The sequence below is a fragment of the Amblyomma maculatum genome, chromosome 11, assembly GCF_055883805.1.
Source record: "Amblyomma maculatum isolate TAMU_Amacu chromosome 11, ASM5588380v1, whole genome shotgun sequence".
Taxonomy (NCBI): Eukaryota; Metazoa; Arthropoda; class Arachnida; order Ixodida; family Ixodidae; genus Amblyomma; species Amblyomma maculatum.
The window spans coordinates 159,967,929-159,989,461 of NC_139354.1; the positions used below are offsets into that span (position 1 = coordinate 159,967,929).

General features: G+C 47.1%; 1 protein-coding gene and 1 pseudogene across 5 annotated transcripts in view; one reads left to right on the top strand and one right to left on the bottom strand.

Moving 5' to 3' along the window:
- The window catches only part of LOC146175281 (uncharacterized protein CG43867), a 429,718-nt gene that overhangs the window by 165,915 nt on the left and 242,270 nt on the right, over positions 1 to 21,533 (bottom strand). For all 5 annotated transcript variants that reach the window (XM_084584707.1, XM_084584708.1, XM_084584706.1 and 2 more), the window contains exon 15: positions 9,675 to 9,780. In XM_084584707.1, coding sequence (XP_084440833.1) covers positions 9,675 to 9,780 — 106 coding nt within the window. The remainder of the gene's footprint in view (positions 1 to 9,674; positions 9,781 to 21,533) is intronic.
- On the top strand, positions 6,704 to 9,012 carry LOC146175282 (uncharacterized; annotated as a pseudogene).

Here is a 21,533-nt window from a genome sequence, read left to right on the forward strand (position 1 = left end):
CAGTTTTTCCATCGCCCCTATGTAAAAATAAACCAGATGTAACGATCGATTATCGGTAGTAAATTGGATACAATGATAGCTTTATCGCCGCCCGGTAGATGTTTACCACGAAAATCTGTCTGAATGTTTGATAAAAAATAATATACTAAGAAGGGAATGACATGAAAACTCAAAAACGAACCAGCCTGGAGAAATCTGCGAGGGCCATTGTGCCCAGTTAAGAAATGAGTGCTATCACCATCGCAATCGCAGCCTGTTGGAGAGCAGCCGTATCGTCATCGCTGACTGCACGTCCGTGGAAGACGGCGTGATAGCTCTCGAGATTCGTCGGGATTTCTGGCAGGGTGTCAAGGTTAGAAGCCTCATGAAAAAATATAGCCATTCACAATCTACAATTTTAATGCTCAACACAGCTGGGGATGTCCTGCAGTTTATCCAAGTTGCTGATTTCGTGCACACAAAAAGCACTGCCGCCAGCGAACACACTACTGGAAGCCATATTCACAGCAATTGTCAAGTTCCCACTGCTGCTCAACTTTCCGGCTTTTTTTAAATATGCTTAAGTTATTTTACGGCTATTGATGTATAGCACTCTTTACGATGATTAGAATTGTTAAACTCGATTTACTCATCACTGGTAAATGGGCAAGCCTATATGCATGGGAAAATATGTGGCTGTGCGCTTTTTGTCTTCTGTTACAGGGGTGGAAGCAGGCTCCAGCGTTTTGGAGCAGCTTTGGAGCAACAAAATGACAGTTGTTTTGGAGCATATTAATTATGTTTTGGAGCATGTTTCCAAGGTCAAATGCCTTTGATAATTGCAGTTTTCTTTTTTTGAAATACAAAATCTCCAATCTGATTCTTTTTTATGCAGGTTCAATGCCTTTTCAACTTCGCATTCATCTCTGACAAAACAAACGGCAATGCTCGCTGGTGCGCTTCAGAACTGAACTATATGTTCAGTTCTGAAGCGCATCTGACCTAATGCATTTGTTTAGACTCTACTCGAATGTAGAGTTTAGCACTTCGATGCGCTCTAGCAGCGATACTAATTTGGAGTTCAGATTAATGGGCATGACATTTCCACTCCTACCTTGTGCATACTATTTTATTTTCTTTATTTAGAATACACTTCAAAGCCCCCACATATGGGGTATTCATCATCAGCCTGACTACCCACTGCAAGGCAAAGGCCTCTCCCGTATTCCTCCAATTAACCCGATCCTGTGCTAGCTGCATTCACTTGACTTCTGCGAACTTCTCTATACGGGGTATTACACGATCCTTTTTGATCTTATGCTTGGGCTGATAAATCCCTGAGCACATTGATATTTCATCTGCCAAAAAAGCACCTTCAGACCACAATAACTCGCCTAAAAAAGCTTGGCGCCCGTGCTTTTTGCCTACCGTGGGATCACAGGCAGCACGACCTCGATTATCTTGTCCGTTTGTAAATATGGTGGCAGTCTACAGGAGTGGAAGCGGGCTCGGGCATTTTGGAGCAGCTTTGGGATATATAAATGGCACTGAAGGGTAGACTTTCCATTGCACAGCTTTTTTACTTTACTGCCTCCTGCCAATAGTTCATCATTCTTTGCTTCAGCGATGCTTGGGCTCACTTTTAATATTTTGGCGATAGACCCCGTATGCCTTTCCAACACTCTAGAGAAGCTTCCTAGTGATTGAAAGCTTTGGCGTACCAACCCACAGCGCTTCAAGTATGTTTTGTTTGCTGTAGGCCAGTGACAAAGAGGCCCGATGATGAAGTACCTGCTTGTTTTCACAACAGAACCATTAGAATAACTAATGCAGTTTTTGTAGCCGAAAAAGTTTCCTTCCTAACGGCTCACAGTAGTTTGCGCTACCTGCTTCACTTGCTGATCTCACTTCTCTACCCTGGCAAAAGGCTGAGAGGAGGTGAAGTGCTACATCACATGCACAGTGCATTTGTTTTTGCAATTAACTCAAGTCGCCGGTGGCTCATACTAAATTTACTTGTGAATCATCATTTATTACCCCTTAAAGGTCCCGTTCGGGACATTACATAAGGGGGGGGGGGGGGGTACAGGGTTGTTCAGCAGTTATACATGATCATAAATATAAAAGTAATATAGAAGTATAGAAAGAAAAGTATATATATAGAAAATAACAAAATAAGATAAAAACAAAATAGAAACAGCAGGTAAAACAAGATGAAGAAAGACAAGAGTAACAAATTCAGATAAGTCATGGCAGAGTGGCAAAAATATAAAAATTCAAATAACAGCTATGGAAGTAAAACCGGCTGGTCAGTTTGCAGGGCTTGGTAGCTGACATAAGGTACAGGAAGATTATTTTTCATTGAGATAGTCGATTAGGAGCTGTCTGAATCTAGAAAGATTAGCCTCAATGACAATGTATTCGGGGAGGTTATTCCAGCTTTCTATCGCATTGGGAAGGAAGGATTTATTGAAAGAATTGGTGGAGCCGTGCAAACGCTGTATGCTCAAAGAGTTAAATAAACGGCGAGATGATCGTACCGGAGCTTGTAGAAGGTTTTTTCGAAGTGCTGGAAAGTTAAAGTACAGTTTGTGAAAATGACAAAGAATAGAAATTTTCCTGCGGAAAGCTAATGATTTGAGACCGAGAGATGATTTCAAGACTGTGATGCTGAAATGCGATTTATACTGTGAGGTGATGAAGCATGCTGCCCGATTCTGAATGGCTTCTAGTGAATCCATCAAGTAGGTCTGGTGAGGATTCCAAATTGTTGAGGCGTATTCTAGTTTAGTCCGAATGTACGTTTCTTATGCTAGTTGTCTGGTGGCTGCGGTGGACATGGAAAGTGATCTCCTGATGAATCCGAGTGATTTGGAAGCACTAGCACATAGTTTGGTGATGTGGTCAGCCCAAGTTAGGTTGGTTGTTATTTCGATGCCGAGGTACCTGTATGAATTTGTTTGAGAGAGCACTATGGAGCTCAGGGAGTACGAGAAATGAAGAATGGAACGTTGTTTCCTTCCCTTACAAAAACTTCATTTGTATTAAGCCCAGTGCAAGACGCGTTATACCTTTGCCACTTTGATATTGTTCGCATGTTCTACTAAATTTGATGGCAGAACATCAAAACAGCCAGTTCGGAGCAGTTTTGGAGCAATATTGCATTTTGGAGCAGAATGGAGCAGAATGGAGCAACTGGAGCAGCACTTCCACCCCTGTTTTTACTTCTTTTTTGTCAGTCTAGATATAACGATAATCGGCTATAAGAAATGGGCATGGGTAGGACATGTAGTGCGAAGAGAGGATAACTGATGATCGCTTAGGGTAACAAACTGGATTCCAAGGGAAAGAAAGCGTAGCAGGAGGCGGCAGAAAGTTAGGTGGGCGGATGACGTTAAGACATTCGCAGGGGTCAAGTGGATGCAGCTAGCACAGAACCGGGTTAAGTGGAGAAATATGGGAGAGGCCTTTGCCCTGCAGTAGGTATTGGCCTCGAGATCGAGCAGTCGCCACCGTGCGGCTCAGCGGCGAAACCTACTCAGTGTGGACGCGTTTTCGCGTCGCGTGCCAGCCCGCAGTGATTTACGCGCGCATGCGGCATGTACAGGAGTGTTTTTGTTTGTTTCGCAGTTCCTGTGAGCTTTTGTTTACCTATATGCCTCTTGCAAAATAAATATGAACAGTCAATAACCCCACGCTTCATTAAAAAAAAAAAAGTACTCGTCCGTATTGAGCATGTCATGCTTGGATAAGCACATATCATCCATCGCGGTCTTCGGTGCTTGAGATCCTTTGGCATGCAAGGTCTTAAACGAGGTGGTACTGTCGTTACCGCCATGTCAAAGCAAAACAGGTCGCTGCCGTCAATAAAAGTTAATGCAAACGCTCAGAAATCGCATATTCCCGTTTCTGTTTGGAATAGCTACTTAGCTACTAAAACATATGCCACCGCAGAAAGTTTGAACAGACCACTCTATGCCTACTATGCCTTCTGTATTCACGATAGAGTTGTGTGAGTACTTTTTTTTTGTTTGTTTTTGCTTTTAAACCTCTGTCGTGGTGTCTCAATGGTAAGGGCGCTCGACTGCTGATTTCGAGAACGGGGGATTCGATCACAACCGTTTCGAAAGGCGCTTCTCTGCTTTGGGATTTGACTGCCCAATAAACAATCCCACGGTAAATGTGGTGTTAATAATGAAAAAAAAAAAAAAACGACACCAAAACCAGCCTCTGCAATCATCCGTCATAGCCGATGCCGCTTGCATGCGTTAAACCCGGGCCAATATGCATTTATTTTCTTTTTGTTTTTTTGTTGTTGTTGAAGGCTTCTGTGCATCGGTAAAAGTTTTAGTGAGCACATTTTGCTTTAGAGAAATGCTCGAATGTTTGGGAAACATATTTCGCCCTGCACCTAATTGTTACTCTAAATATTACCTAATACACCTAGAATAATGTACTTCACTGGTAGCTATTTTAATCATTATAATCCCTTGTGGTCCAAGTGCTGTCTTCCGAGCACTCTCGTCATTTCTGACAAGGGGAGTAAAACAGCTTCGTGCGGGCTTAAATATCAGTGTTTAGTTCGGGAATAAATAAATCTTTATAGTCGCATGATAAGATGACCTCCATTTCTTTCGGAATGATTTTATATCTGGCATCTGTTTTGGAAGCAACCCTAATATTTTACTTCGCATAAGATTTAGGCACTGCTAAATAATTAGCGATAAAGTTTTCAGCCTGTAAAATTGCTCCCCAGAACATGACAGTGCTCATGCGCAGTTTATAACGATGCCTTCGCAGCGAGTAATTCGTAGCTTGCACTTTAACGTTACTGAAAATAAATCGCTGATTATTGTAAATTCTGTCAAGTGTGTAAGAGTTCTCTCACACGGTGAAATTTATTGGCATTGCAAAACAAAATAATTACGCTACTAATTTACCGTTATATATTAACATCACACACATCAGAAATCCCTTATACTTTCCTTGGTTTCAGGAAATCATTTACAGTTAGTGGCGCATGCAGTAATACACTATCACATTCTATGACAGTGGCCGCAAAAAGCATCTCGGCAAATTCAATTCACTCAGCGCTGTACGCGTGAACAATCAGCTTTCCTGTGCGGCGAGGTTTCCTGTATAGTGTCAGCATGATCTCATTTTTGGGGAATACTTGTGCGTGGTTGTCTGAGCCAGAGTTGATGTGCACTCGCTGCCAGTGCTATATTTAACCTGCTTAATCCTAGAGTCAAGTACGATATAATGAACCAGGCCTTCTCGATTCAATCTAAAGTACTGCAGGTATCTGCGGGGGCTTGACACTAAATTCGCCGGTCTCACTCGCGTGAGACACGCGCAAACTGTTTAAAAGTCGATAAGAAAAACAAAGCTGTCATTAGGCAGGCCCAAGTATTAGGCGCGTGAGCGCGGTACAGCGCAAGAAACGTGCAAAGTAAATCTAGAAGTCTGGTGGTTGCGTGCTTTATTTTCCTAAAATCCGCTCTGCTTCTGCTGCATTGGCGAAATCCTTGGATTTTGTTTCTGCAATATTGCAGAAATACTGCAGAAGACACGTTTTCATCGCCAACAAACCCGCCGTAAACTCGGAAGCAGACCTACGCAGCGTGCAGACCTTCTGCGAGCACCGCCGGCTGCCGATCCACACTCCCGGAGTGACGGTGGCGCCACCTCTAGGTCGATCTCGCGGCGAATAGTCAGGCTGCTGATGATGATGATGGCTATAACGATGAAATTTTCCAATTTTCTCATTATTGTTATAAGTGGACCGCACTGTATATGAAATGCTGCATAAAATTTACACTGAATATTTCAGTAGCATATACAGCCGACGACTGATTTTTCGGATACTCAATTTTTCGGATATGCTTGATTATTCGAACTTTTTCCCAGCCCAAGGACAAACCTTAAAAAGTCAATGTATTACGTGGCTCAAAATTTCGGACACTCTAGGGAGGGCTATTCGATTTTTCGGACATTCCAAGCGTCAGTCGGGCCAACTGCCACACATTTTGAGTGGTGTCACCGCCATCTTCTTTGTTTACTTTTTTTCTTTGATTGCCTTAAAACCAGTGCCGGTCTTGCGGCCTGCTCCTCGACTAAACTGACCCTGGATCGAGGCTATATTATTTGCTGAGCTTCCGCTTCCGTAACAACGTCGCTGCTCACTGCCAGTGCTTTTTTTTTCTTTTATCTTGATCGCTTCGACTGCCTGTTCCCATGTATTTCCCGTGCGTTGCCGAGCATACCGAGTAGGCCTAGCCGTGGTTGTGCTGATGTGAGAACTTTGCTCTCTCGCTACTGTGGCTCGCATTTAATTGAATTAGCTTCAGTTCCTCAAGAAGCTGTTCCAAAATTTTACAGGGCGCTTTTTTTTTTTCTTCGTGCAAAGCGGCAGCTAGAAGGCACTCAACAGAGTCAGTGTATGATCCAGTGGTTGGTGGTGGTGTGCCTCGACAGTGAGAAAACCTACTCTGTCGATTTGCTTGGAGCACTTAGTATACTCGCCGATGCGCGGAAGTCGGTGGCATCCACAACACTGCGCAATTGCTTCCACCACGCGGGATTTGTGCTGAATAAAGAGTCGGCTGCCTTGGATGAGGAGAGCGTCGTCGAGCAGCTGACAGGCAGTGAGTAGCTCATTGACGACCTTTGCATTGCAGTTGTCAAAATTCCATCGACCGTCTCGTTTTCAGAGTTCCCAGACATGGACCACGAGATGAAACTGTGCGCTGAGCTCACAGATGCAGAAATTATTCGCCAAGTGCTTGCTGAGTCTGAGAGCGACGACAGTGATGACTCGCCTGCAGCAGCGCAGCCGACGCAAGCTGAGCTGATGCAAGCGGTCGCAACCCTTTTGTCGGCTTATGGCGACACTACGACACTTGCCAAAATTCAGGCAGACCTGTTAACACGGAAACGGAGCGTGGTGCAGAAAAGCATTCATGACTTTTTCCGGCCTCAAAGTCAATAATAGGCAATAAATTGAGCTTTATTGGTGCACATTTGTTTTTTTGGACTTCCCAATTTTTCGGCCATTTTCGAGGTCCGTTGAGAGTCCGAAAAATCAGTCGTCGACTGTACATGCAATTTTAGTTTAATTTTATTTGCAAATACCATGTGAATAAAGAAGACACCATTAAACAATGTGTTGTGCCATTTTTATTTCTGTTTTGTTCTTTCACTTATCAGATAACTGATATTAGAAGGCATCTTTTTCCCGCATTCCAAAATTGCAATATTTGCCAACCCCTAGTTAAGAGTAACAATAACTTTGAGAGCCCTGCAGAGACCTGCATTAGAGAAAAGCGTATGCGTTGGCTGCTCTTCAGTAGTCTTTGGTGCCTCTTAAGGAGGGCATGCAATTATGTTCTGCACGGGTAAACTTTCATGTGTTCAATGGTTCAAAGCACACTGGTTGTGTTCGATGCAATGCTCCGTCACCCACAACCAAAGCGTTTTGATTGTCACGACTGAGCACTTTTGAGTGTTGCAGCACTTTGACTAGTCAGGCTCAGCTCTTCTGGGTGCCATGACTCAGCACTTTTAAAGTCTGGGAATCAGCACTTTTGAGAGTCATGACTGAATGACCTACACAAGTCATGGACTCCAGTCATGCAGATTGTATCTTTGATCTGACTGAATCATGACAAATCACAATGACCAAACTATAATGACTCATACGACATGACAAGGCACGACAAGAAATTTATATACTACTTGTCATTACGTACACATTCATGACCCACCCCCCAGTGTCATCTTAATGTGTCATATGACACATTACATTTTGCTTTCGTATCTTAAGAACACATTTTCACAAACAGGCTTCTGCTTTATAATGGCTACAGGGGGAAACCACCTGCATGGCAGTTTCAATGGGTTTTCGTCATGTATCAAGAATTATAAGTCCTCTAACCTAAGCTCCCCTAAGAGGTTTACATATTGTGTTCTTAAAATAGGTATCATCTTGAATTCCAATCTGTACACTAGTCACGGTTTGTGTTCCGATGGCAAATTAAGCCAGTACCCATCAAGGCGGCCCTTCCAGAAGACTAGGAGACGACCATTCAGACTAGACCCCTTCCCCAAAACATGACGCCGGGCAAGGACGAGAGACACACCGCACGGGCCAAAGCCATGTCCCGGAAGCTGGAAGAGAGCCCCAGGGTCCTCTGCGCGGATGCCTCGCTCTGAAAACACAGTGACCGTGCAGCGGTGATGGTTACGACAAAAAAACAGGATGATCGTCAGCACGTCCATACAAACAACAGACCCCGCAGTTGCCGAAGAAGCGGCCGTGGCCCTCGCACTCGCACAGCCAAGCATGGACACCGTGGTCACCGACGCAAAGACAGCCTACAGAAGCTTCTGCAGAGGGGCAATCTCCTCCACCGCCCGAGCCATCCTATCTAAGTGAGAGCCTCCAGAAAGAGCCATAGAGCTCGTGTGAGTCCCGGCTTACTCGCAGGTAGCAGCCAACACCATCGCACACTACCATGCCCGCGAAATGTCAATCTGGGGCGAGCACGAGCCGGAAGAGTTATCCCATTCGGTTACCAGCTTTCGGGAGATTGCCCGGATGTACCGAGAGGAAAGGTGCAGACTGCTAGAACTGCACCCCAAACCCACCAGGCAACAAACGATCCTGCGTCGAGCGCAGGCGGGATCGCTTGCGCATCCCGTACTGATGAGCCGCATGTACCCAGCGGAACATGATATGCTCTGTTCTTTTTGCAAAAAAGAAAAGGCCACCCTGCCACACATCTTGGCAGAATGCACAAAACTCAAGACCTCCCCTCCTTCCCACCAATACCCCCCAATCCCCAACCCCTTGAGCGATGAGAGACCTTGTTATTCAGCCCCGCCCTATCAATTCAACTTGCACTGACGGACAAGGGCCAGGAGCTGCTGGGAACATATGGGTCCCGCAAATACGGAACCATCCCGTCTGGTGCCTACATGCACCACCGATTTATTTCGGGGCTAATACATGTTGATTCATCATTAGCTTAATGAGCCACATGTGATGCCACAAAGGGAGACAAGGAACCTTAGTGACTCATTTCCCTTTTCCGCCCTACTGCAAGATCAAAATGGGCTCACTTTTTGCAGCCAGGTTTGAAGAGAGCTGCCCACAAATTCAGGGCGAAATAGGCCAGGGGTGGGGACAAGCGTGTTGGCAAATGCCACAAAATGGCATCATCGTGGAAAGCACGGTTATGAATTAAACAAGGGTGCTTGATGCAATTTCTCTTTGAAACGCCTCTGTGCTTCGTGCAAGGAAAAGGACGGCCCTTCAATATTCCAAAATGTGTCTTTTTCAGTGCCATGCAGTTTTCAGGCATTTTTCAAGTGATTAAAAGAGGGCACACAATAAAGAGAAAAATATTAAAGGACCTATATGTGGTCCATGCCATTGCCCATGGAAACCCGATTGCCACAATCACCCTCAGAAGCCCACAAGGCTAAAGCATTTTGGCGGGCTAGTTGGTTAAGCATTTCAAATTGTTATATAAGGAGCACTGCACCAGGAAAACACACAGCCAGAAAGAATGGACAACCACTTTACTGAATCCCATACTGAACGGTATGAATGCAGACGAGAGATGAGGAAGCAGATGAGCAATGTTTCCCCGTTACCTCATCTCTTGTCCATCGTTGGACAGTGCACTCACCTGGGTCCCCATCCACCTCGAGCAGTCGGCTGACCAGCTGTTCGTACTGGCTGCCTGATGCACTCTCCCCAGAGGACACCACTGTCAAGTGGTACAGCCATGCATCCTGCATTGACCAAACATATGCAGCCATGGATTGTCAACTATGGAGTGATGTGATTAACAAACAATTCAGGTGTCCAAACTTCAATCAGTGTTAGTTGTGATAAAGGAAAAGGATACCAAACAGGGCAAAACAGTACTCCCAGAGGTGGGACCAACCACCTGCTGAGTACACATACTTTACTGATCTTCTACAGCACATCCTTAATTGGTCGCTAAATGAATTGTACTACGATCACAAAATTACAAATGCATCTTCAAGCAGATTACATAATCTAGAGACGTATTCTCTGGATTGAAAAGATGCTTTCAGTGGCCACAATTTCGAGTATTTGAACAAAGTGATCACAAAAGCTGGCAATTTACACAGGAGTGCTCATTGTATTGCCAAATTCTCAAAACAGCAATAAGAAAAAAAAAAAGAACAAAAATGTGTGATATGCACACTGCATACCATATTCTTCATTTTCTGCGCTCCTTTTAAACAATATAGTGCTGGGCATTATATTGCATTATATTATATTGCCTCTAGGCCTGTGTATGTAAGAGCTATTCCTGTTTTGTGTATTGATGATGATGGACTGATTTTAATGGCACAAGGGCATCTTAGGCCAAAGAGCGCCAAACACAAGGTGAAGTGTCAACTGAAGTCAATAAAATGTCCGAGGTGTGATGTTTAATGATGTACTTAAAAACAGTAGTGTATTAAAAGTTCTTTTGCAGTGTATAATCTAAAAAAAGTGGTGTATAGGGCCTAAAACATTGAATTGCGGTGTATAGTGTTCTGAGTAAAAATAAAAAGGAGACATGTACATGTTAAAAGACTAAACTGCCTCAGCAAAAATTTGTTTAAAAGAAAGCCATCTAAGGAAAAGAAACAGACAGAAGCCGACGTTGAAAAATGGTTCCGTATAAAAAAGCCTATTTTTAATAAATATTTAAAAACTCTTTCTAAAGGGAACTTGGATTATCACCAAGAAAGATGGATGGATGTGTCGGTATTTGTTTCTTGTGCAATTTGGGAAAATGATGTATCCTTTGCTTCTCGGACATTCAATTAAAACATAGATCACTGTTAGCCGGTCACTGCATCTCGAACTGTGTGGTGCAGGAGAGTTTGTTAAAAGGTATGAATGTGTTGTATATGCGTGACCTATTCTCAGCCTGCACAGAGCTACTTCTTTGAATCTGTCTTGTTTTTCTGTAGTGTCCCTGCCTATCTTTGGTTTTATTGTGTGTAGCTTATTCTCAGTTGCTGAATCCCATTCCTCTTGCCATTGTTGTCGAATAATGTTTTTAATGTGTGGCTTGAGGTCCTGATATGTTATCTTGTCAATGTCTGTAGTGTTTCGAAGGCCAGCTGATACAGCAAGCCTATCAGCTGCCTCGTTACCTGGCATACAATGGTGGCCTGGCACCCAACACAGTGTAATTTTAAGTTCTGGTTTATGAACAGACATAAGGGTGTTATTAAGAGGATTCAGGACTGGGTTTTTATTATGCCATTTCCAAGAGGATAGGGACGTTAAAACACTGAGGGAGTCCGTATAGATGACCGATGTCTGTATTTTCTTTTCTATAATGTGTCTCACAGCTAACAAGATACCATAGTATTCAGCGGTAAATATACTGGTATGTCTGTGCAGTGTTTTTGACTATGAAAACTGTGGTCCATGTGCTACACAGGAGACTTGAGCAGACTTTGAAGCATCAGTGTAATACTCACTGCATATGTACTTTGCCTAAAGTGACATGAAGTGCTGCTGTATGGCAATAGCGGACGAATGTTTCCCGACTTCAAGGAACGATAGGTTACAATTAACATCGTGTATTTTCCAAGGAGGAATTAAGTCTTTTATGGAAATCGTATGAAGACTGGTAACAGGAACATCCAGATGTTCAATATGCGTGGCAACTCTGATTGGATATAGTGGTGTTAGAGATGGTTTTCTTGAGAAAAGTGCAGTGCTAGTTTTGTCAAGCAGGAGCCGGCGACATGGATGATCCAGTTGGCACAGTACCTTGAAAGCATAAGTTACACAAGTAAATTCTCTTCTTCACAGCAGTGACCATCAGTTCGCCTCGACATAAAGACTAGCAATCGGGCTAGTTCGAAAAGCGCCCGTGGCGAGGCGGAGGCCGAGGTGGTGCATGGGATCGAGCAATTTTAGAGCAGAGAATGATGCGGACCCATAGACCATCGAGCCATAGTCAATGCGTGACAAAACTACACTATTCAGAAGGCTCAGAAGGCAGTCGCTGTCTGTGCCCCATGAAAGGTGAGAGAGAATTTTTAGCAGATTCATTGCTTTGAGACACTTCAGTTGCAACTGTTTTATGTGGGCAATGAAGGAAAGTTTTTCGTCAACAACTACGCCAAGAAATTTATATTCCTTTTTAAAGGCAAGGCTCTGACTATTCAGTGTAATGTAGGGGTCAGGTCTGATGCAACGCCGCTTAGAGAAAAGTACACACTCTTTTCAGAGTAAAATTTAAACCCACTGTCATCAGCCCACCTGGACAATTTGTTACAAACATCTAGCTGAATCTGTCATTCACAGATGGCCATGTTGCAAGATTTGAAGCTTACCTGGATGTAATCAAAATATTGTGAAAGAAGGCCAGGTCCAGACGGCAAGGTCGTGAAGGCAAGGCAAGGTATGCTGTGTCAGCGTTTAATCTGATGGAGAAAACCCAAGTGCGCACCGGGGCCGGCGCCGCGGGACGATGATGATGGTATGTACAAGAGGAAGAAGATCATGGTATGTACAAATGAAAGAAGATCCGTGAAGGGCTCACACAATCTGCCCGGGGGGTCGGAAGCGGCCAGCCTGGCCGCTCCTAACCTACCGATGTACCACGGCGCACAAACGGTTTCAAGCGAGATACATGAACAATTTCAGTTCCACGGTGGCGTCGGTCGGCTGGGGGATCAACAGGTGTGACTTGGTAGTTTACTGGGGACGTTTGTTTGATGATCTTGTAGGGACCAAGATAGCGCCGCTAAAATTTATCACTAAGGCCAGGGTTGCGCAGTGGTGTATAGAGTAGTACTTCGTCACCAGGACGAAAGCCAGGGTTGCGCAGTGGTGTATAGAGTAGTACTTCGTCACCAGGACGAAAAGAGACCACGCGATGCTTCGAATCGTAGCGACTCTTGCGGTCTTGCTGGCACGCTTCTGTGTGAAGGAGGACCAGATGACGGCATCTGGCCACACGGGATAAGAACTCGGCTGGTAATGATGAGGAGTAGTCGGGCCTAGAGAAGAAGGAAGTGTCGAGGATTGTTGTGGGAGGACGGCCGAAAACGAGGAAAAATGGGGAGTAGCCGGTAGTCCGCTGTACTGCAGTATTATAGGCGAATGTGACGAATGGTAGAACAGTATCCCAATTTCGATGATCCGGTGTGATGTACATGGTTGCAAATTACGAGCGCTGCGACGGAGAACAACAACGAGAGAGTAATGACAAGGACAGGCGCTTCCTTACTCTCTCGTTGTTGTTCTCCGTCGCAGCGCTCGTAATTTGCAATCATGTACCAACTAGCTCAACTTTCCGTATTACTGCGATGTACATGGATATCATATCCGATAGGGTGCGGTGAAATCACTCAGTCAGACCGTTAGTCTGGGGATGGTAGCTTGAGGTTGTCTTATGGAGGGTGGATGACGCACGAAGAACTTCGGATACGACTGTCGATAAGAAGGCCGTCCCGCGGTCACTTAGAAGCACCCGAGGAGCGCCACGACGCAATACAATTGACCGCAAAAAGAAATTAGCTACCTCTTCAGCGGAACCAGTCGGTACAGGGGCCGTCTCAGCATAGCGTGTAAGGTGGTCGACAGCTGTTATAATCCAATGGTTGCCCCCATTGGAGAGAGGTAGGGGACCATATAAGTCAATGCCGACTACGTCGAATGGTGTGGCGGGACAGGGAAGGGGCCGTAGGAGGCCAGCGGGGGAAGAAGTCGGCTGCTTGCAACGTTGGCACAGATAGCAGGAAGCAACGTATTTAGCTACGGTGGTAGACAGGCCGGGCCAAAAGAATCGTCTTTTCACGCGGTCATATGTTTTGTCAAAACCAAGGTGACCTGCAGTAGCGTCATCGTGGAAAGCCGCTAGTATACGTGGGCGAAGCACACGCGGTACGACTGGGAGCCAGCGAGTTCCATCAGGATAATACACGTAGCGGCGTAGTATGCCGTCTTCAAGCTTGAAATTGCGCTGTCGGCAAAGCCTAGCATTGGGTGGGCTCGAAGCGCCAATAAGGCGGTCGATGATGGGCCGGCAGTAGGCATCAGCTAATTGCTGTGAGCGGAGAGTGTGCTTGTTCTCAGAGCCGTCAAAAGAAACTGCAGCGATATGCGTCGGTGGAAGCGATGATCGGCTGTGGTCAGAGGTTGTGGGAATTCAACATTTCCCTCGCCCGCACGACGCGGCGAACACCCTCTCTTTCTCTCGGGGAGCCCTCATCTTTTCCCTCTTGGCCTCCTCCCCCTGGCACTGTGGCGGAGAGGGCGGAGGTGAGAGAATGGCCCCTCCTTCCTCCTCCCCTCTCATCTCGGTGGACAGCAGCTTCACCCAGAGAGACGACGCCGCGACGCCGTAGCGCGCGGATGCTGCTATGACACCGAGGAAGAACATTGGGCGTTCCCAATAAACAACTTGGCCCGCTGGCTATGTTTGCCTCGGTGTGACGTTTTTCACGGCCACTGCTGTGGTCAGAGCTAGTGGTGTGGCCTCGGTTCTCAGAGCGGAGCCGCAGCCCCGTGAGAATCCCCACAAAATGGCACACCAACGTGAGGCCCCACTGGCAGTCCAGTCGGGGAGGCTAGCTAACGAAGAATGGTGGAATTCCACGCAGTAAGTCGTCCAAAGTCGGCTGGGCGATCCTGGACGGTATGCGAAGCCTAGCCCGATGGCAGGGGTTTCCAACCGCTATTGCGATACGCCTCCAGTGAAATCGCAGGTGTGGTCCGCCGAACGAGTCATTCTTAAGGAGATCCTGAGCTACTCGTCAAGCTACTGCCAGTTGCCTACGCTACCCCCTTACACCCGCTCGGGAAAGCCGGCCCGTAGGTCCAGCTCACGATATGTGTCCGTTTGCCTACCTCCGCCCAGAACCGCCGATGCGGTAAGTCCGTTTTGCCCGTTGGCTTAAAACCGCGCTGTCTGTACGGCGGAGAATGCGGGTTAGAGCGCTGCCGGAGCGCGCCGAGCACAGGTTCAAAGTTCACCGGCTGAGGAGAGTCGAGAGCCAAGTTTACTGGAGCGGCGTCGCATGGATATGCGGTGAGGTCACTTGCATTCGGCAGGTCAGTTCACGAGCAGCCAAATGCCGTTCGGAAAGGGAGCGTGAATTATAGTCGCCTGTGCGATGTCACTAGGAGCCGTAGTACACCAAATTTGCGGAAGGAGGTCGCAGCGGGGTGCGCCCTATTGCGCAAACTTCCAAAGCACGTGCATCTCGTAAGAGTGGGGACACCCACTTGAGCTTGCGTTCAGCAGTTAAGAGCTGTCAGGGGTTAATAGGAAGGCTCATTTATTTATTTTTTGTCGTAAGAGGGTCGCTAGTCTTATTGAAGAGACAGAACCCCGCGACGCTTAAGGCCAAATTGCGCTGCGAAGCCACTTGTACTGTGGTTGGTGTTAGTTAACTCTAGTGTAGCTGGTATTGCTACGAGTGAGTTGGAGACATCCTGCTGGCCTGTGATTAAACTTTGCTACAATACGTGCTAGGCAATGACACCTCAAATGAGGGCAGAAAAGCCGTTATTCGCAAAGGAGCGAGCGTCGATATCGGAATATACAGCCGCTCTAGGGTGAATATGCACAATCGCATAACTACTGGAATGTGCGCTGGCACGCCATTTCCTTAGCTCTGCTCATGAACGCAAAGGTCGAGACCAATGTCGACGACTACGCAAAGTAATTGTGCAAGATTACGGCCAATGCCAATGGAAAGGCGAACCGCAGCCGCGGTAAGAACATTGCAAGTCCGATGGCTAGCTATGCTTACGCACTCAGCGACGTGAACGCGCGATCGCGACGAGTCGAGCGCCCAGATGGGTGGGACCGTTAGAGGTTGCCGAGATTGTTTCGCGGCTGCAAAGCAGAAAGGCCCGCGGTCGGGCGGAATCGGCGGACCCATGCCAACAGTACTTCCTTTGAAGGTAACTGTAGAAGCGGGCCCTGCATGCGCATAACAGTGCGTAGGCAAGCGATCCCGAGAGCGGTCTCTACGGGCACCGCTGCAAAACCCGAATCCAGCGCAGTCGCTGAGACAACGGGAAAAATGCCGTGCAAGTGCAATCACTCAAGCAGCGGCTCTGTAGCACCCACATCCAGCGAAATCGCTGAAGGATTGTCAAATGCTGCGCATGTGAGATCACGCGCACAGCTACTCCGTGGGCATCGCTACATCACCCTCCGTCAGTGCGATCGCTGAAAGAAGGGGGAGTGCTCCGAGCGTGGAGGTCACGCACGCAGAGCGGCGCCGGCGGCGTTGGCTGCCTGTGCAGCTTGAGCTGACGACGGACAAACGCCTGAAGCGCAAGTTCGCGCGAGCAGATATAAGGGAAGGCAGTCCTTTCCGCGATGTTACTGCGCGGAAGGTAGGCGCAATCGCCTAATGTCAACCGCAAGGGCACGAGCGGTCTCGTGTGAAGTTATCCGGCATGTGTCGATACTCAAGCCGGCACGCGAAGCCTGTGCTGAGCACGTTCAGAGGGACCTAGCCCGCCGACTGGCCTTATTTATGACACCGGCACTCCGGGCGCATGGGCCACACTGTCTGCAGTCAGGCGGCGAGAGTGGCAAAGGTGATGTTTAGTCTACCAGCCCAATGGCTGCGCAGGCATACAGCGGTCCCCGAAAAAAAAGCTCGCATTCGAGCTCGAATTGGAGAAGAACCCGGCCCGTGTAGATATGCAGGCCGGAGTGGTTCCTGTACGCGGAGGGACGGATCCTGCTGTCCTGATTGACAACCTGCGGGGAGTCGGCACGGTCGTAGGCGATCAGCGCACTGCGGGCGTGCCGGCGGCCTGCGACCGTATGGCGGGCCAGCGGACTTCGTCCCCGTGACGGCAGCGGCGGGGATTCGTGCGGCCTGCACGCGGAGCCAGCCCGACGCGGGGGTGGCCATCCCTGCTTTGGTCGCCTGTCCTGCAACATGGACCTGCTGAGGGATCAGCCGTGCAGCTTCAAAGGGGAAAACGGCGCCCAGGTGGAGGTCATGATTAAGGGAGGAAGGGTGTGGGAATTCAACCTTTCCCTCGCCCGCACGACGCGGCGAACACCCTCTCTTTCTCATCGGGGAGCCCTCATCTTTCCCCTCTTGGCCTCCTTCCCCTGGCACTGTGGAGGCGAGGGCGGGGATGAGAGAACGGCCCCTCCATCCTCCTTCCCTCTCATCTCAGCAGACAGCAGCTTCACACAGGGAGACGACGCCGCGATGCCGTAGCGCGCGGATGCTGCCATGACACTAAGGAAGAATATTGGGCGTTCCCAATAAACAACTTGGCCCGCTGGCTATGTTTTCCTCAGTGTGACATTCTTCACGGCCACTGCTGTGGTCAGAGCTAGCGGTGTGGCCTCAGTTCTCAGAGCAGAGCCGCAGCCCCGTGATAATCCCCACAAGGTGGAAATGCATTGTGAAAAAAAACAGCAGGCTGATTCTGAAACTGGGCAGCGAGAAAGAGCGTCGGCGTCTTGGTGTTGGCGACCCGATTTATAAATGACGTTGAAATGGTATTCTTGCAGGCGTAGAATCCAATGGCCAAGTATGCCTGCCAAATTTTTCAGTGAAGATAACCAGCAAAGAACGTGGTGATCGGTCACAACTGTGAAATGCCGACCATATAGGTAAGGGCGAAACTTTTGAACAGCCCAGACGACGGCGAGACATTCCTGCTCGGTAATGGCGTAGTTTTTCTCAGCAGGAGTCGTGGTCCAACTGGCGAAGGCAATCACTTTCTCACTAGAAGTTGCATCGCGCTGCAGAAGGACAGCGCCAAGACCGTGACCGCTGGCATCAGTGTGCAGGATGGTAGGAGCGCTGTCGCTGAAATGGCCAAGAACGGGATCTGATGTGAGGGCATGCTTTAGGTTGTTAAAAGCAGTCCACACGAAAGGGCTGCGCGCTTTAAGTAGTTCATGAAGTGGCGCAGCAATAGTTGCAAAATGTCTTATAAATCGCCGGAAATAGGACGCCAGGCCGAGGAAACTGCGCAGATCTGTAGTCCGTTGCAGACGAGGAAAGTTCAAGACTGCGATTATTTTTTCAGGGTCTGGGCAAATGCCGTCATGGCTAACCAGATGTTCCAATATTTTAATTTCCTTCTCTGCAAAGTGGCACTTCTTGGTGTTGAGCTGAAGGCCCGCTGAAGCAAGACACGTGAGGACTTCATTCAGGATGGTTGGTAAAAGTTGATGAAAAGATCACAATGTCATCCAAGTAACATAAACAGGTTCTCCATTTGAGGCCACGAAGTACGGTATCGATCATTCTTTCAAATGTTGCGGGTGCCTTACAAAGGCCGAAGGGCATAACATTAAACTCATAAAGTCCATCGGGAGTTGCGAAAGCGGTTTTTTCTTTGTCGTCCTCGTGCATAGGTATTTGCCAATAACTTGAGCGGAGGTCCAAGGTCGAGAAATATTCAGTGCCTTGGAGAGAGTCAAGGGCGTCATCAATACGTGGCATCGAGTAGACGTCTTTGCGGATAATTTTGTTGAGTGCGCAATAATCAACACAAAATCGTACCGATTCGTCCTTTTTTTTAACTAATACTACTGGGGAGGACCATGGGCTTGTTGATAGACTAATAATATCGCGACGGAGCATGTCATTGACATTTTCTTCAATTACTTCTTGTTCCTAGAGAGAAACTCGATAAGGTCGTCGGCGTACAATTGAGTTACCTTCAGTAAGGAAGCGGTGATGTGCAACACTAGTTCGTCCCAGTGGTGGGGAAGTGGCATCAAAAATGGCTTGGTGGGCTTGAAGCAATTGCAGCAATTCTTGGCGCTGGTGCGGCATGAGGTTCGGATTGATTGTCTTTGACAGCATGGAAAGAGACTTGCGATGAATCATGTTGCGGAGGTAGCGGGGCAGTGAGCACCATCATGGATATAGGGTGAGCATCCACTATGCCCAACATATGCAGGGAAGTTCGTTTAGTCAGCACGAGGGATTCACGGGAAGTGTTCGGGAAGCGCGCACCGGGCCGGCTCCTCGGGACGATGATGATGGTATGTACAAATGAAAGAAGATCCGTGAAGGGCTCACCATACACAGAAGAAATGGTTTTTGGCAGCCCGCTTTTTAGAGAGTTCATTTTGGCTATGAAAAGTGTGCAACTGAGGACACTACCTTGAGGGACCCCATTTTCCTGTATGTACTGCTTTGAGTATGCATTGCCAACACAAACTTTGAAGGTCTGTTCAGACAAGTAACTTTGTATTGTATTCAACATGTTCTCTGTGATGCCAAGAGAAAAGAGGTCGCGGATGATACCATAGCGCTAAGTGGTATCGTATGCGTTTTCAAGATCGAAAAACACAGATAAACAATGTTGTTTATGTACAAAAGCATCCCTTGCATAAGACTCAAATGCAATGAGCTGATCAGCTGTTGACCGTCCAGCTCTAAAACCAGCTTGGTTTTGATGAAGAAGACCATTGTATTCAAGGAAATGGAGAAGGCGATGATTTACCATTTTCTCAAAAAGCTTGCAACGACAGCTGGTTTGTGCGATAGGCCGATAACAAGCAGCAAGTGTGGGTTCTTTTCCGGGTTTTAATATTGGGATGATGATCGCTTCCTTCCATGCTTTAGGAAAGCGTCCTGTGGCCCATACTTTATAATACAGGCAGAGTAGGGTTTCAAGAGTGTTCACATGCAGATGCCTGAGCATTCCATATGTGATCCTGTCAGGACCTGGTGCTGTGTTACCACATGTGTCTAGTGCAATCTTCAGCTCCTGCATGGTGAATGGGCTATTGTATCCTCCTGAGGATGGTCTTTTATCATGTATGTGCTTCCTCTCCTCTCTTGCCTTGTGCTGCAAAAAGGAATCTGTATAGTGTGCTGAGCTGAATATGTATTCAAAGTGTTGCCCTAGTGTGTCTGCTTGATGTTCAAGAGAGTCACCACTGGTGCTGATAAGGGGTGTTGGGATAGTGCTACAGTCGAACCCGGAAATATCGAACTCGAAGGGGATCACGAAATAGTTTGATATATTGATAATCGGATATACAAAAATTGGCTTGGGACAGCACTTATGATGCAAAAAAAACGATACCGTATTTGTCGTGTAATCAACTCACTCGCACAATGAACCCACCCTCCACTTTTGCTCTCGAGAATTTGAAAAAAAGAAAGAAAGCGTTAAGGCCAGCTCGCTCCAGCGATGAGCGGCAGCGACAGAGCAAAACCTTTCCAACTTGTTGGAACTGCGTCCCTTTGCCGTTCGAGCCACCGCGGCAGCTCAAAACAAGGTTTATGTGTCGCCGCGGCAGAAATCACCAGCGTTTTCGCTTGCATGTCGCACTCTGTTTCGGTTGTCTCATCCCCAGCTCATTTCTTGCCAGCCTGCCAAGATGCTGCGCAGCGATAACGTCGCGGCGTGTTTATCTTTTTATAGCTCCTGCGGCGGCGGGGAGTGAACTTGGCAGACTGCCCGTGATGGCTTGATTGCACAAGCCTGGTTCGATTTATCACACCGCGCTTGGGGCGGGCGTAGTCCACTGCCACAAAATCATTGGAAAGCGTGACACAGTAGCTGCAAATGCTGTTTGAAGCGAAAAATGCTAAAAGCCGGTGTCATGATCGCAGCTGACCGCGTGCTTTCGCCGATTCATACATGAATTCGATATAACCAAAATTCGATATATCCGGGTTCGACTTGGCACGGGCCGAGGCTCTTTATTTTTCTTTCCTTTTCTGCCTCAACATAACATATATATGTATATCCTTTGAGTGCTCTTATCCTGTTGTATACTTTGTGAGCGTCACAATAAGAGTTCACGGAAGAAAGGAATGATGACCAGATTTCTCGCTTGGAGATGCATCGAACACGCCTGCCAGTGCCTTTGTACGCTTAAAGGCTATTAAGTTTTCGGCTGTGGGGTATCGGCGTAGTTTTGACCATGCCCTGTTCTGAGTTTCACGAGCAGTCTTACATTCCGCATTCCAACAGGGTCTTTGTTTATTTCGTGGCTTACTTGATGTTTGTGGAATGTATTTTTTTCTGCCTCTATAAGGTGCGTGATCAAGCGCTAAGCTTCATCAACGCCTAAGTCAGTAACTGATGAACAAGCCAATGATGAGTGTTCCCTGAACATCTCCCAGTTGGCTGCATATTCTTTAAACTTTCAAGGATTAAACATATTTTCATTTTTATTACCTGCATACTTTACAGAGATCGGAAAATGGTCACTTCCATATAGATTGTTAATTACAACTCACTCTGTAGCTGCTAAGAGCATTGGGGAGCCAAAAGCTAAATCTATGGATGTGTATGTGTTATGTAATATGTTGCAGTATGTTGGCTCTTTTGTGTTAAGTAAGCATGATCCAGAGGACAATAAGAATTTTTCAATTAGCACACTTCGGGAGTCCGCTCTTGTACATCCCCATAATGAATGGTGTGCATTAAAGTCTCCGACCAGCAGCCATGGTTCCGGAAGTTGATCAATCAGCTTTTCAAAACTTTTGCTGCATAGCCTATTATCTGGAGGAATATACAGAGAACA